This window comes from Orussus abietinus, unplaced genomic scaffold, assembly GCF_000612105.2.
Source record: "Orussus abietinus isolate OABI.00-Male unplaced genomic scaffold, Oabi_2.0 scaffold19, whole genome shotgun sequence".
Classification (NCBI taxonomy): Eukaryota; Metazoa; Arthropoda; class Insecta; order Hymenoptera; family Orussidae; genus Orussus; species Orussus abietinus.
In genome coordinates, this window is record NW_019395981.1 from 342679 (window position 1) to 357113 (window position 14435).

The 14435-nt window shown below is 33.5% G+C and overlaps 3 protein-coding genes across 6 annotated transcripts; 2 read left to right on the plus strand and 1 right to left on the minus strand.

Annotated features, from left to right (window-relative positions):
- Window positions 1-342: 342 nt before the first annotated feature.
- LOC105699905 (1-phosphatidylinositol 4,5-bisphosphate phosphodiesterase gamma-1) lies at window positions 343-6033 on the minus strand. Of its 2 annotated transcripts, XM_012425322.1 has the most exons (17): window positions 5644-6033; window positions 5414-5563; window positions 5185-5323; window positions 4968-5130; window positions 4564-4877; window positions 4289-4495; window positions 3787-4210; window positions 2951-3262; window positions 2688-2869; window positions 2438-2615; window positions 2171-2362; window positions 1852-2076; window positions 1558-1764; window positions 1091-1472; window positions 872-1011; window positions 688-795; window positions 343-567 (listed from the first exon to the last, which is right to left on the minus strand). In XM_012425322.1, exons 1-17 carry the CDS (start codon window positions 5792-5794, stop codon window positions 514-516), a joined length of 3528 nt encoding a protein of 1175 aa, XP_012280745.1. In that variant the 5' UTR covers window positions 5795-6033; the 3' UTR covers window positions 343-513. The 2 variants fall into 2 exon arrangements, with proteins under 2 accessions (XP_012280745.1, XP_012280746.1); XM_012425323.1 differs by lacking the exons at window positions 343-567; window positions 688-795; window positions 872-1011 and having other exon boundaries at window positions 1295-1472; window positions 1568-1764.
- Window positions 6034-6852: 819 nt separating this feature from the next.
- Window positions 6853-11993, plus strand: LOC105699904 (probable DNA repair protein RAD50). Of its 3 annotated transcripts, XM_012425320.2 has the most exons (9): window positions 6853-7112; window positions 7207-7289; window positions 7497-7751; window positions 7853-8077; window positions 8202-8376; window positions 8510-8861; window positions 8946-9702; window positions 9816-10276; window positions 10367-11993. In XM_012425320.2, the coding sequence occupies exons 3-9, from the start codon at window positions 7539-7541 to the stop codon at window positions 10671-10673; spliced, it is 2490 nt and encodes an 829-aa protein (XP_012280743.1). In that variant the 5' UTR covers window positions 6853-7112; window positions 7207-7289; window positions 7497-7538; the 3' UTR covers window positions 10674-11993. The 3 variants fall into 3 exon arrangements, with proteins under 3 accessions (XP_012280743.1, XP_012280742.1, XP_023289631.1); XM_012425319.2 differs by lacking the exon at window positions 7207-7289 and having other exon boundaries at window positions 6854-7112; XM_023433863.1 differs by lacking the exons at window positions 6853-7112; window positions 7207-7289 and having other exon boundaries at window positions 7504-7650.
- Window positions 11994-12529: 536 nt separating this feature from the next.
- Window positions 12530-14116, plus strand: LOC105699781. The gene is made up of 5 exons (XM_012425072.1): window positions 12530-13036; window positions 13109-13244; window positions 13328-13477; window positions 13553-13943; window positions 14029-14116. The coding sequence occupies exons 1-5, from the start codon at window positions 12856-12858 to the stop codon at window positions 14044-14046; spliced, it is 876 nt and encodes a 291-aa protein (XP_012280495.1). The 5' UTR covers window positions 12530-12855; the 3' UTR covers window positions 14047-14116.
- Window positions 14117-14435: the final 319 nt, after the last annotated feature.

Sequence of the window (14435 nt, forward strand, 5' to 3'; positions counted from 1 at the left end):
TCTGGCAAAAAAGAATTGGAGAATGTAAATTCTTGTAGCCGATGCTACAATTATGAAGTAACTTTGACCGATGGGCTCGTTTCAGATGTCTGATGAAATATAAGGTAGAAGAGGCTTTCTTTTCAAAAACCAGGACCGGATTCGTGTCTCAGCGCAGTTAAGAAACGTTGATACTTTCTACTGTTCTTTTACATTCAGCACTCAAATCAAAAGGTAAAGTAGTGTAATGCCAGGGAACCGAGTTCGTGTTTCGACTAAGTATGGAATTATTCCTTTGTCCCAACGCACGACCATGGAAACGCGGTTATAATAAAGATAAAATATCACTGAGATCGCTCCTGATCATTTGTATACAATATTTATTGAACCGTCGTTTCTTTAAATTATTTGTCAATAAAACGTAAAGTATAAAAGGATACAAATCTACGATACAAGTTGCTTAACAGATATACAGGAATCATTCGACAAAACTGGTTTTGAGTAAGTACATAATAAATTATTAATTTTAACCTATTAAGTTACTTCTTCTTCTCCACAGATCTCATATGCATTTCCTCGTTTCGGTTCCTTTAAGAAAAGAAATATAAAGATTAAATATTAATGAGACGTTAATATATCAACTTCAATTTAACGCGACCTTTTGTCTCTAGCTTTTAACAAATTTATACATCTAATATTTTTTCTTACCGATGCTTTTTTCATTTTGATATGTACTAAAAGTGAAGCGAGTTCTATGTCTTCGCTGTAACTGTTTCTTAAATGAACGCTCCTGTAACCAGTTCGTAAACAGAGGAACTGAAATAAATCTGTGATGTAACATTAGCAAGTCAATTAAAATTTCAGGGAAAAAATTGCAAGAATTAGTACACACTGGATAAGTAGCTTGCCCAATGAAATTAGTATCTCCAAACATATCTTCGTCTTCTACAACGAATCGAAGCAGGGCAAAGTGTGGATTTTCTACCAAAAATTCACACGATTCGTTCCAAGTTGGGTGCAGACCATTATCAACTGTGAAATTAAATGAAAAGATCCATTACCTTTTCGAACGTATTTAATACTTAAGTGAATGAATACCAAAAGCATTTACCAATAGGTCTCGTTGTCAATTTTAATCCAGCATCAAAATCTGCTCCAACAACTTCAACCTGGACAAATGCATTAGAAATACACCTTCCCGGTCTGCTTAAATATCTTGCTGCGATTACACGTAAATTAACCGTATATTTCTCGACAGCACGCAATGTACTCTTATCATATGGGCAGAAATTGTCATCGAACATGAACTCTGGTTTTAAGATGTATCCACAATTGCCATTGTCTCTGAACTTGGCATGGTTGAGTTGCATTGGCTTATCACCAGTTTGGTAATTCAATGCAACCATTTGGCAACCAGAATTCCACATAGGCATTGGGTTATAATTGGAGGAATCTATCCGCTGACCTTTAGGATAGACTCTGCTGACTTGAATCTATAAATATAGAATATTTAAGAATAATTATTTTTAGACACCATTCCGACGTATACTTTATTTTTATTTATGCTTACGATTTTACCTGATGATACCTTAGAAATAATTTATTTTCCTGATGACACATTATTTTCTCTGCTTTATTCTCTGGGAAGCTGCTCATTTCGGTAAAAATGAAACCTTTGGCTTTAATCCTCTCCGCGTTGAATACGACAGTCCGACAGTACACAACTAGATTAGACATCTCCTTTGCTACCTTCCACACTCGTTCATTTTCCTTATTCTGGTGCTCCTAAAAAATTAAATGAAAATCGTTACATTGCAAATCAAACAAAATAATATCAGAACACTTAAAACAATCTGCTAAAAATTGCCATACCTTAGCAATAGCATTCTGCGCAGTTTCGTTGATGGTATTCATCCAGTCAACAGCGACATCCTTCGAAGAGGCAGCTGCGTCTAAAGCACCTCCTACGATTGAATTTTCTATTCGTAAAATCCATTCTAAATTGTTTTTCTCTCCTGTCAGTAATTTAGCAGTCATTCCGACTACATCTAACGAGCCCTTCTCGCGTGCATTTTCATGGATCGCGGAATTTGAAAGCTAAGGACAGAAATATTTGTTTAAACATTAGACTAAAAATTAACCGTCACTGTCTATGTAATCGACAAAGTAAAAACTATAAACAATTACTTACGAAATCGTGATTTCTGATAGGTTCAACAATCTCGACGTAATTAGCAGGAAACCAGCATTGCTTTTTACCTCCATAGTCGCCTCTCCACCATCCCCCATCGTGACGATTCACATTTGTTACTATAGCGTGTTTTACTAAAATTAATTCATCATCCCTTTTGGCTTTATAATCATATATAGCTTTCACTGTTACCTGTTCAGGATTATGAACAGGTATGGTGGATTATTTGCCAATTAATTACTAATATCAATGAAAGAAAATACATACTGTATCAGCATTCCCAGACTGATCACGGTACACCGGATGACTCAGCTTCGTTCGCTTGTAAAAAGGATTTCGTTTATAATAATCTATTAATTCAACCAGGCTCTCAAATGCCCTAGATCCAACAGTGTACAAACGCCCTTCGAACTGAATTTTGCAGTGTTTAATACTCTTACCCGATCTGTAAAAAGTGACAGATTTATAGGTTAAAAACAAAACAGCTAGGTTAAAAATAAATATTCTCACGACTTACCTAAATGAGATGACATACGAATTAACGTTTTTTTCGCTGGGTCTCACTAAAAATGCTCCATCTGATGAAATATTTCTCAACATATTTTCGGCACATAATCGATTACACTCAGGGTGCCACCATTCCTTTTTCTCATGTTCATGTGGTTGCGGTACAGGAGCTTGTAATGTAATTAAAAACCCCTAATTGATAGACATTCGTTCATTTACATATCGTTATATTATAAAGATTAAGAAAATATGAAATCAATTAAGAGAACACACCTGAGTTCTAATCGGATGACATCGATAATGGGATATAAGGCTATACAAACTGTCGAAGTGAACTTTATCGATAATATGATATTTAAAAGTTCCCATTTGCTGTTTCAATTTAATACGACAATGATTTATTTTGCCTTTGCATAAGAAAGAAAGACAATAATCTCCAACGAAGGTACAACTTTCTCGTACTAAAAAGATTCCATCACCGAGGTACGAATATCTCTGTAATAATTCCTCAGCTTCTTCTCTTCCGCCCTTGAGTTTTCCATGGAACCAACTTTCCCCAACATGTAGATCACTGAGTGAAGTATCCTATGATATTCATTATATTCATTACAATAGAATCAAAATAATTAAAAAACAATTGTGTTTAAAAACACACAGAAACGACAATTCCAAAATTCGTATGAAATTATACAAATCACAGTTTCAGATATTATGTTCTAGTTACAGGCATACACTATAATAAGCAAGAATTACCAATCAGAAAACTGCATTCAAAAAGATGCATGATCAAAAAGACATTCATATAGAATGATGCAAAATTAACACAACTGTAAAATGCATTTGTGGTTTTGTAGCTGCAGCAAGCACAGGCACATAAAGGAAAGTGAACAATTCTTACAATCATGTACACGTTTGAATTACTTCTTATCCATCAGTAATTGCAGTGATGTGATTCAATTGAATTTTCTCAGAGTTTTCAGCATTGTTATTTATTCCAAATTGGCATAATATCCTAGATACTGACATGAGTGTGGTCTTAGAATTCAAATTTGAAGTAGTTAATAAAATTCCAGCACCTGTATTATTGCGAAGGGTAAAAAAATACATACATCAAAAATTTTTTGATTGACTTCTTCATCGTCATCCTCTGAATCCGTTCCACGTAATCTTGCGAATGTGTCCGAATACAACAAATTTTCCTCAGTTAATATAAAGAAATGTGGAATCCAGTCATCTTCAATAGGGTCTTTTAGATACAGTGTACCATTTTTAATAGTATGTTTCGAATTCTTTACCGAGTTACTATCATCAGTTTGTAGTGCGATTAAGGATGTCTCATCCAGGCCTTCCGGTAACTTTTTATGCTTTAAAATAATTCTCTTACGCAATGCATATGGAGAGGGTAAACAGGTCTCGTGTTTGTCAATGGGTTGAATTAATAACATTTCACCAAATACTTCCAACATCATTTCAGCCATCTTACGTTGTTGAGATACTGTACAATTATCTTCTATTGACAGTATCACGGGATAGCTAAACATTATAATAACTGTATAATAACCGATGATGGAAATAAAAATAATAAAACTGATCAATGTTAAACATACTTACTCAGAAGTTGCAAAAGCGTGTTCTTTAATAGTCTTGATTACATCAAGAAATCTTATTTTAGTTGTCAACGTATGGCCATGAAAAATTAATGGTGTTCCATCAGGACCATCCCAACAATCAAGTTCTATACATCTGCAACCAGATCGTAATGCTCTAACATAAGCTTGACAATTACTTTCACTGCTAATTTGATCGCCCATCAAGTATCTAAAAAGTAAAATCTTTCATTAATAACAATTTGTAATTGTAAGTATTGTATGAACTACAATACTCACGTATTATGTGATGAAGCAATCCAGTAATGTGACAATGGCCTGGTCATATCCTGAATCACCTGATCGTGTTTACTATCCCATATATCGTTTTGCTTAGAAAATAAAAAATCGATAAACTCGGATAAAGTTAAGTTATAATACTGAGTATCCTTTTGATAATCATACAAACATTCTCCAATATAACGAAATACATGTAATTCGTTACTTGCTAAGGAGTCTCCCTGTTCATTTACTAAAAATTTTTGAAATTTCTGAAGAGTAATTGTATTATGTGAATCAAAATATTCAGTGAATTCACTCCAGTCGACACCAATCTAGAAAATACGAATTAGATTAAAAAGAAATAATAAATTATTTCTAATTTGAATCACAACACGTAGCAAATGCTGATAACAAAAACGTACATCTTTTTGCAACATTAACTCCCGGTGGAGAATGATGAAGTCACTGAATTCCAATTCATTTTTACCATTCACATCTACATCTTCAAAGATATGTCTTAGTTTATTGGTAGAGATTTTACAATTGACCCTTGACAAGAATGCCTTGATATCTTTCAATGACACCCTAAAAATGATTGTTTGAAAACAAAAATTAATTATGAATTCAATAAACACTCACATCCCATCGTCATTTTTCATATTGTCAAATTCCTTTCTGAGCCACCATTGGACATGAACATGATAAGGAGCCTCAATTGTATCACGAATCAAATATCGTAACCCATTCACCCACATGTCGCATTCTCTTTCACTAAAAGCTAGAAAAGAGAATTATTGTACAAAAATCCAAATAAATTAATGATCCAAATTCATTTAAAAGTACTTCAGAAATGTACAGGAAATCTTACCACATACTGAAATAGAATTTAAACGGAATTCAGAACCATAATATATGACAAAGCATCTTAAGTCGTCTAATTTGTTTGCATCTGCTGACCATTTCTCAAAATTTTTTGAGGCTTTTCCAATTCTTATCTCTCGGATCTCCGATATTTCAACTGAAATATGTTAGTAAACGATAACATTAACAAATGTATTATGAAGCATGGAAATTAATTTGGATAATAAATACACTTACTTAACCCATCAACAGGACTTGTAGCACTTTTAGACCAGATAATTTGCCGAGTACTCCTTTTCACGATCAAGGTTTTCCGCTCCGGTCGTTTCCTTGCGAAGAATTTAATAACCACAGTTCCCCGTTCAAGTTGCGAAATGACATGTTCCATTTTGCTAATATTTCTGGTGGTACCTTCATGGATTTTGTAAAAAAAGAGTCCTTGTATCTGCTAAATTATATATTTATTTGGCAATTCAGCGCCAAAGTTAGGTTTTTCAATAGAATTTCCAGAAAAATTATATCTTTGGCCAGTGCTGACTTAACAATGAGTCCAATGAAACCACAAATGTAATCAATGTAAATACATTTATAAACAAATCTGTCCCTTCATTGCACATACACCTGCTGAAAAACAGTATGGGCTTAGACCATAAATCAGAGATGAGTTGGGAGATTGCTCACGGGCAGGATCGTGCGATCGCATCCTGTGCTGCCCTCTGGTTTCGTACGCCAGCTTTCACTGTTTTTTGCCCCCAAGGGCGGCGCAACGAATTTCTGGTAGGGGATCGCGAATGCAGCGAAAAATCCTCCCTAGCAGCGGATATGAGCCGAGTGACTTCGCGTATGATTTTAACATTTATCTACTAGCGTTATCGAGCGTTTTCGACCGTTATCGACCATTTTTCGAGTGTTTTTGAGCGTTATCGAGTCCCGTATAGTCCCGTATAGTCCCGTAGTGTGCCCGTATAGTCCCGTATAGTCCCGTATAGTCCCGTATAGTCCCGTATAGTCCCGCATAGCCCCGTATAGTCCCGTATAGTACCGTATAGTCCTGTATAGTCCCGTAGTGTGCCCGTAAGCTAACATACGAAACCAGAGGGCAGCACAGGATGTGATCGTACGATCCTGCCCGTGAGCAATTTCCCAACTCATCTCTGCTCATCTCTTATTTATGTAGCCGTCTTACAATAGAAGGGGTAACGACGTATGCAAATACGTGTCCTGACAACTCACTTACACATTTAAAGCCATTCTGCTTACTGAAAATCTTGAAGTGGGAGGTCCAATGCAAGGTCTAGATATATATGGTCTAAGGTAACAGATGCCAAGTGCGTAGTCGTGCACATTCTTCACCGGGGGCAGCACAGTCATGGTCGGTAATGGGAACGATATAAAAGCGACTCTGTATATGAGGGATTTCTCAAAGTGAAATTCACTTCCTATATTACCGACTGTAAATATTAAAGAACACTTCCAGTGATCATCTTTTTGTCACTGTTTTTATCGCATTTGTAGAGAGCAAATATAGTGGAGCAAATACGTCACCAAGAAAAGTGAAAGCTAACAAAGAACGACGAAAAAATTTAGCAACTAGAAATCAACGTCGAAGATGCTATCACTTCAAAAGACTCGACGAAATTAAAGAGTATTTGTAACTTTAAGGACAACTTTCAAGTCTAAATCAACACAAATGTCGATGCAAGATTGTGAGTGGATTTGTTTACCTTGTGCTAAATATTTAATTACCTCTAATGCGCGCGTGCCTTAATTAATGTTTTAACACGAGTTAATTTACTACAGGCTTGAAGGGTTTATTTGAATAACCAAATTAGACGAGAATTTATGTAAAACAGTATTTTCATTGTATATTATAGCAGAAAAAGGCAAGTAAGCACATTTATGTTAGACAATATTTTCTTATTTACATACATAAACTGTATTTAACGTCTTGTATTATATTCTTTATCGGGAGAATTCCTCTGTAAACCATGAATATAAGAATGACTTGCCTTTTTAGTTTGTATTTACAGTAATTTGTTACATTGATTAAAAAATCTCCCATATGGTTAATTATCTTTTTATTATCGTAGATGTTATGACTTGCACTATTTGAAAACAAACCAAAGCAAATAATGGCCCAACCAGTATTTAATAACACTGATATAAAATTTGATAAAAACGAGGACAGCGTGTCTTACACTGAGTGGACGCTAATTGGAGAAAATGGAAATTCTATACCCGATGGTAATATATCAGAAGAAAATGATAAACATTGTCTGGAGACCATCGGTGGCGATAAGAGTGATAACACAGATCTTAGTAGTGAAGCTGTAGAAGCTCTGGAAGTAATAACACGTTTTGAAAACTATGATATGATTAAGTTAATAACTCGTTCACATTAACACGGTAATATGAATACAGTGATTAATTGACCTGTATATTCTAGGGAATTGAAATTCTTGGAAGTGACATAGAAACTCCATGTGATAAAGAAAACGGAGCATTAAGTGAGGCGCATGCTGAAGATTCTGATGGTGTATCCGTTATTACAGAAAGTGATACAGAAAATGTCATTGTGACTAAAAGAGTTAAGGATAAAACTGATCGCAAAAGTAAACCATGTAACGCATTAAGGAAATTAATAAACACGTATGAAAAAACTCCTCTGCAGGTATGATGAAAATGAAAATATTTTTAAAACTGCGTGGTGCTGTACATTTTGATCAGATGAATTTTGTAATTGTTTCTCTTTGTTTTAGTATAAATGTATAACTTGTATTGTTTGCTTTATCCAGGTCAGAGCAGTTATAAGTTTTCTAGCTGCATGTTCTCTGGCTGCCATTGTAGGTCTAGGTGCTGGGCATATCTTAAATATGGATAGTAAATGTACTGTTTCAAGTGCAGTTGATCTTGAAAGCCTTAAAGTTGAAAGTAATGCCCTTATTGATCAAGTGAAAGAATTGAGTGAAGGTAGACGTCAATTTATCTTATAATTTCATAAACTGATAATATTGTGAATTAGGAAAATTCCATTGTATGAAAGATCTTGAGTGTGAACAAATTTCATTTATTTTTTAAAGAATATACTTTATTTTTCAAACAGTGAAAGGTGTACTGAATGAAATTAAAGAAAGTATTCTTCAAGTTACCTCGCTCTCTGAAAAGCATTTGCATGAAGAAAAAATTGAAGATATAATAAAGATATTTAAAAATGCTGAGAAACACCAAAAAAGGTCAAGTGACTTAACTATCGATCCAGATATTATAATTTTAGAACAGCTTCAGATATGTTTGGACACAGTGTGCTCGGTTATTAAAGGGATCGAAGGTAGTTCCAATTCTGAGGCTGTAAATTGCAAACCTCCTAGCGTACTTCTAGACTTGATGGCATTCAAAAGGACCTTAAATGAAGTGACTGCAAAATTTAGTGATAATGAAAATCCTGCAGAACTCAGGTTCGTGTGGGACTAACAAGTAGCCATTCACAATGAAAATACAATAATTTTATTAGAATTGACACATAAAATATTTAATTTCAGGTTTTTACGAGATGCTGAAGATAAAGTCAGGAATATATGCCGTCTGCTTCTAGCAGATTTGTCAGAGACATTCAACAAATTAACAATGAGAGTCCAACAAAAACTAAATAATGTCAGGCGTAAATTAAATAAAAGATTGTGCCTTCTAAGAGATACAATGTCAAATAATAACTTACTCGTGTCATTATCGGGAAATAACTCCTTTCTGATGAGTTGCGATTTAATTCTTAAAAAAACTTATACAAACATTGACCACTTAAAAAGTGTTAAAGATTTAGAGAAACAACAGAATCAGAAAACAAAGAGGACACCCAAAGATAAAAGTATGAAACATTCATGTGCAGTATTAACTCCAAGTGGAAATGCACATTCTATAAGTGATAATTCTATCCCAGATATAACATATCCCTCAAATGAGAATATTTCTAAAAAGAAGTACCGAACTAAAAAAAATAGAAATGAAAAGTCTAATGATGACATACCGTCCAATAAATTTCGTTACAATATAAATGGTAAAGACGATGTAAAAACCGGAGCAGTTAATGTGTTGCCATTTGATCAAAATTTATTGTCAAATAAAGTGGATTTGTATACAAAATCTAAAACATCATATCCAAAGAAATTAGATGGGATAAAAGAAGAAACTTGCGATACAGAAATACAGACAAAAAAATATACTGCAAAGGAGAATGCAGAAAAAGACATTTGCAGTAAAGAGGATAAACTATGTAGTGGAAAAGTAAAAACAGGAAAGGAGGTAATTCTCAATTTATTTAAGAATTACTAATATTGTTTACTAATTGTAATCATAATTTTTGTTTCGATGTCTTTTTCTTTTACTTTTTAATATGCTTTATGTTTCATTCGCAGGAACATGTTCACAATATTTTAGTTGAAACGAAGCATAACGTTTCTCCATCTGACAGTGATGTGAATGTTCATGCCATAAACAATGTAAAATCCGTAATTACCGGCAGTAATGAACATTCAGAAATTACACTCAAAAATGATAACACTCAACATAAAAAAGATACACAAACGAGAAATGCATTACCGGAACATGAGAAAGAACACGAGAAAGAATGTCCAATGGTACTTGGCAATAATTCAAAAATGTCTACAAAAAAACAAGAATATGAAAAATCTGAATTCTTTGATTCGGTGAAAGACGCAGCCAATAATTCTAAGGACTTGAATAAGAATTCTTTGAAAAGGAAAAATCATGAAAAGAGTAAAAAATATCCTGAACAGAAGAATGAAATTAAATATAAAAGAGAAAAAAGTCAGAATAATTTGGAAAACTTACTCAACTATAACTGGCAAATCCAGAGGTATGTACACACAGAATATACAGCATATAACGCAAATTAACCATAATCTATTCCATTTATTTCACGACTAATTTATATTTAATCCTTTAGGTCTCGTTCTCGAGAAAAGTTCCGTGAACGTGATCGTGCTTCGGAATGGTATTTCAATCGTGCCAATGCTAGGCAAAATATTCGAGAAAATATTAAACACGACGAAAATACGGAGCCAGTTTGCAATTCGAAAATATGTGACCCCTCGCTTGATGAAGACACAGATAGCAGAGAATTTTCGGATTATTGGCTGGACAGAAAAGACCCGAATCTCCAGAAACATTCCGCGAATCGTTTTGCATTTAAAATTAAAAAAATGAATAGAATTTCCTCCAAAAAATACGCTTTGCATTCAAGACGGCGATGAAAAATTCACATTGAAATCTTCGTTCTTTGTAAAATGTTAAATAATCACATGACAAGAAACATACCAAATTTTATTTTACTCTAGGGAAAGAAGACTTTCACATATTAAGAATAAATGCATTCTAAATTAAGATATAATGAGAATTATATATTTACTATTAAATATATACGACTTCACTTGTTGCAGATCTTTATTAATTCACGGGAGAAGTATATAATTTAGAAATACGCATAACCACGTTAGTTTGAATATTCATAACGCATTGCACGGAGCGTTGGTTCAATAGCGATGCAGTTTCGCTCCGATGAACAATTATAAGTAATATTTGTAAGACGTTTGAAAACTATTCTTCGAAAAAATTCGCCTCTTCATTCTGTGTAGATGTGACTGAACATGGCTTAATTGTACATCGGCATTTATAATTATATGTTCATACATAACGAATACTCTTTGCTTTTTGAACTGTTTAATATTAAAAAAGTTTCTATTATTTTTTTAATTTATTGTACCCGTACACTTGTAATCATATTGTGGACTCAACATAAAAGATTGTCTCAATTTCATACAAAATGGAAACGATTAGTTTTAGTATATAATCCGTTATACTTGACAATTGCGACTCATTCACTTTTATTTAAATATCTCTGTACATTCCATATTGGATCTCTATTGAATTGAAATTTGAGCAATTAGAAAATCAGTATTTGTTGATAATTTCGTGTATATCACCTTAATACATTCTTAATGCTTTGGCAGTATCTCTTTTTTTGTATGCAATTGAATGATTTACAAAACGACATATTTAAGAAATGATTACATTAACATTGTTAGTATTTAAGCTATATCTCTTTATTAGATATTAAATTGCCCTTGAAAATTGTGATCGTTAGACAGTTGTATATATGTATACGATATCGTAATTGATATTGAAGAAAAATAGAGACTGTTAATAGCACTCGATGCAACTTTGTAATTAATTAGGCAATCTTTAAGAAAAGATTCAATTACGTTACGACGAAAATAACCAAATGATTTATTAAATATAATTAATGAAAATTGAAATATGTGAATTATAATTTCACTCGTGTACTGTGACGAAACAAAATAAAAGCAACAGTGAAAACCAATGGATATTACCACTAACACCTTACAGATTCAAAATATAGATGGCATAAACTTTATTAGTATAAAATGGCAGAAAATCACTCACTTTCAGATATAATTTCCTCAGAATTATTACCATGCGGGATTTTTATTAAGCCAAAAAATGTATGTTTGTAAGTATTCTTAATATCAAGTAAAAATAACCTCAATCATTAATTGTGTTTCATGATGCGCTTGAGTACATTACATACGTTATTTAAAAAATTTAATGAAATAGATGCCCACCCAAAGAAGGATCTCGTTCTCTTGACGAAGAAAGCGAAGATGACAGATCCAGAAATTTAATCGACAGTGATTCGATGAAAATATCTGACAAGCCAGAAGTAGCTGAAATTGAAACTTCTATTTTTTTGGAGCGTATACAGCGTCTATTTAATCAACTTATTCAGAAATTAGAACTCGTCGTAAGTGACGATAATTGCAATTTTAATTAAAGAATGATCCATATACACCTCTCGCGAATCTACAGTGAAAGAAAGTACATTTAATGTATAATTACAGGCCTGTTTGCCGTCATTAATTGAGCATCTGAAATTACCTGAAATTCTGACGAAAAAAGAAGCAAATAAAATAAAAGCCACTTTTTTATTAATGACTGAAATTCGAAGGGGCGAGATTGGTACATTGCTATTGCGATTAGTTCAATCAATTTTGCAATAACTATAATGTTTCTACAATTGGAATTTAAATGGTTTACTATTAACGTTACGTTTCAGTTAAGAATGAAGGTGAAACCCATTTTGACAATAAAATAAATAAACGAGAGAGTCAGTCCTCGTCATGGTGTACCTTACTAGACCATCGTGCAGATATTTATGAAGCTATTACGGTATACCCACTTTTACTTAATTATTATTAAACTTAGTTATCTTTCATCATACAAAATGTCATAAATAATTCCTGACGTCTTACTATTTGAATTGCCTTCTTTGTTTAAACTTATCATCATTTTAATTTAAGTAATTAAGGTATTCTGAATTTATTTTAGATCTTGAACAGTTATCCCGAAATCCGGAAAATGGTCCAGTCTTTACAAAAAGACAATTCCTTGCAATCGTCATTATTTCTTCGGTATATGAAGTTCTTTGTAGAGCATGTGATCTCGAAATTACGTCTCTCTCCCGAAGAAGAAAGAACCAAGGAATTATATTTCAGAAAGCTTTGGAGAGAAAATAAGAATGCTCAGCGAGACTTGTCTGGTACGAATTCAATTAAAATCCTGTAATCTCTCAAGGTCCGTGAATCCTGATTATAACGATTAATTAATTAAGAGCTTGCCGGATTATTGGAGCTGCAGAGATCTCTTCATTATGCCAACACAAAGTCTGTAGTTTCTCAATACAAAAAGGACGCAATGTTAGTAGATCGAGTTAATAAACAATGCGAAGAAGGCATCAAATCCGGCATGTAATTCTCCCTTAAGATTTTCTATCCTTAAATGGACAAAATTACGATATTACACCAGCACAAACGAATTTTTTCCTAAATAGAATTCGATCTGAAAGGAGGCAAATTTGGGCACTCAATGCCTCGGCAATGAAGCAAACCGAGTTACAACAATCTGTGGAAAATGCCAAAAATAATCTTCAGTTGCTTCGATTGACAAATTTACAAATAGAAAAAGAGATACGTGCTAAAAGGTGAGTGAAAATATCGACTAGCCGAATGCTTTACTTGTACTTGAATAATGTTATTTGAGAAAATTATGTGTCCAGATTTAAGACTGAATCTCAACTTCTGGCCTTAATCAACAAATTTGACGTTGAAATTAAGGAGAGGCAAAATATTCTAGAGGAGCTGAATGAGGAATATGAAAAGGATAGACAAGAAAAAATGGAACTGGAAGTGCGTTCACCAAGATGCATCGTAATCTCATGTCGAATAATTTTAGGTAATTTTAAACCAATCTTGATGCAGATAGAGATGGACAAACAGCTAAAAATATACAACTCGTTCGTCAAGGAGCGAGAAGAGGCAATTCTTCAAATTTTTACGGAAAAGCTGGAGAAGTTCATGAGACTCCGAGCTGCGAAGATTATCCAACGTTGGTGGCGTGAGATTTATGCACGTCTAAAAGCTTCTAAAAAGAAGAAAAAGAAACAGAAGGTTTCTGCAGATTTTATTTTACGTCTTAAATTTTTCACATATCCAGTTCACTATTTCTGTATACATTACTCTGCATCATTTCTAGGGGAAGAAGAAAAGGTAACAGCACTTACCGGAAGAATATTCGTGTTCTAATTTCATTTGAATTCAAAATAAAAATATCTAGTTAATATGCTTGTGCGTTTGTAATAAAATTTACAATAAAAATAAACTGGGTACCCCTCATGAAATTAAATGTAGCATGTTCTATAGCTCGATCTCATTAGGAAATCACCACAGTAGAAATTGTTAAAAAGCAGTCAAAACGGTCACAAAAATGTAACGCCAATCTCCATAGAGAATCGCGGTATCACACACATGTGGCGCTGGTAGCAAATGTGATAGCCTTGATCACCTTCGATTCGGGACTCGCTTGTTTTCTGTTTTACGAAAAACTTATTCCTTGACATAAGTCATACTCTTCATTTTTAGTTTAACCAATTTTTATAATTC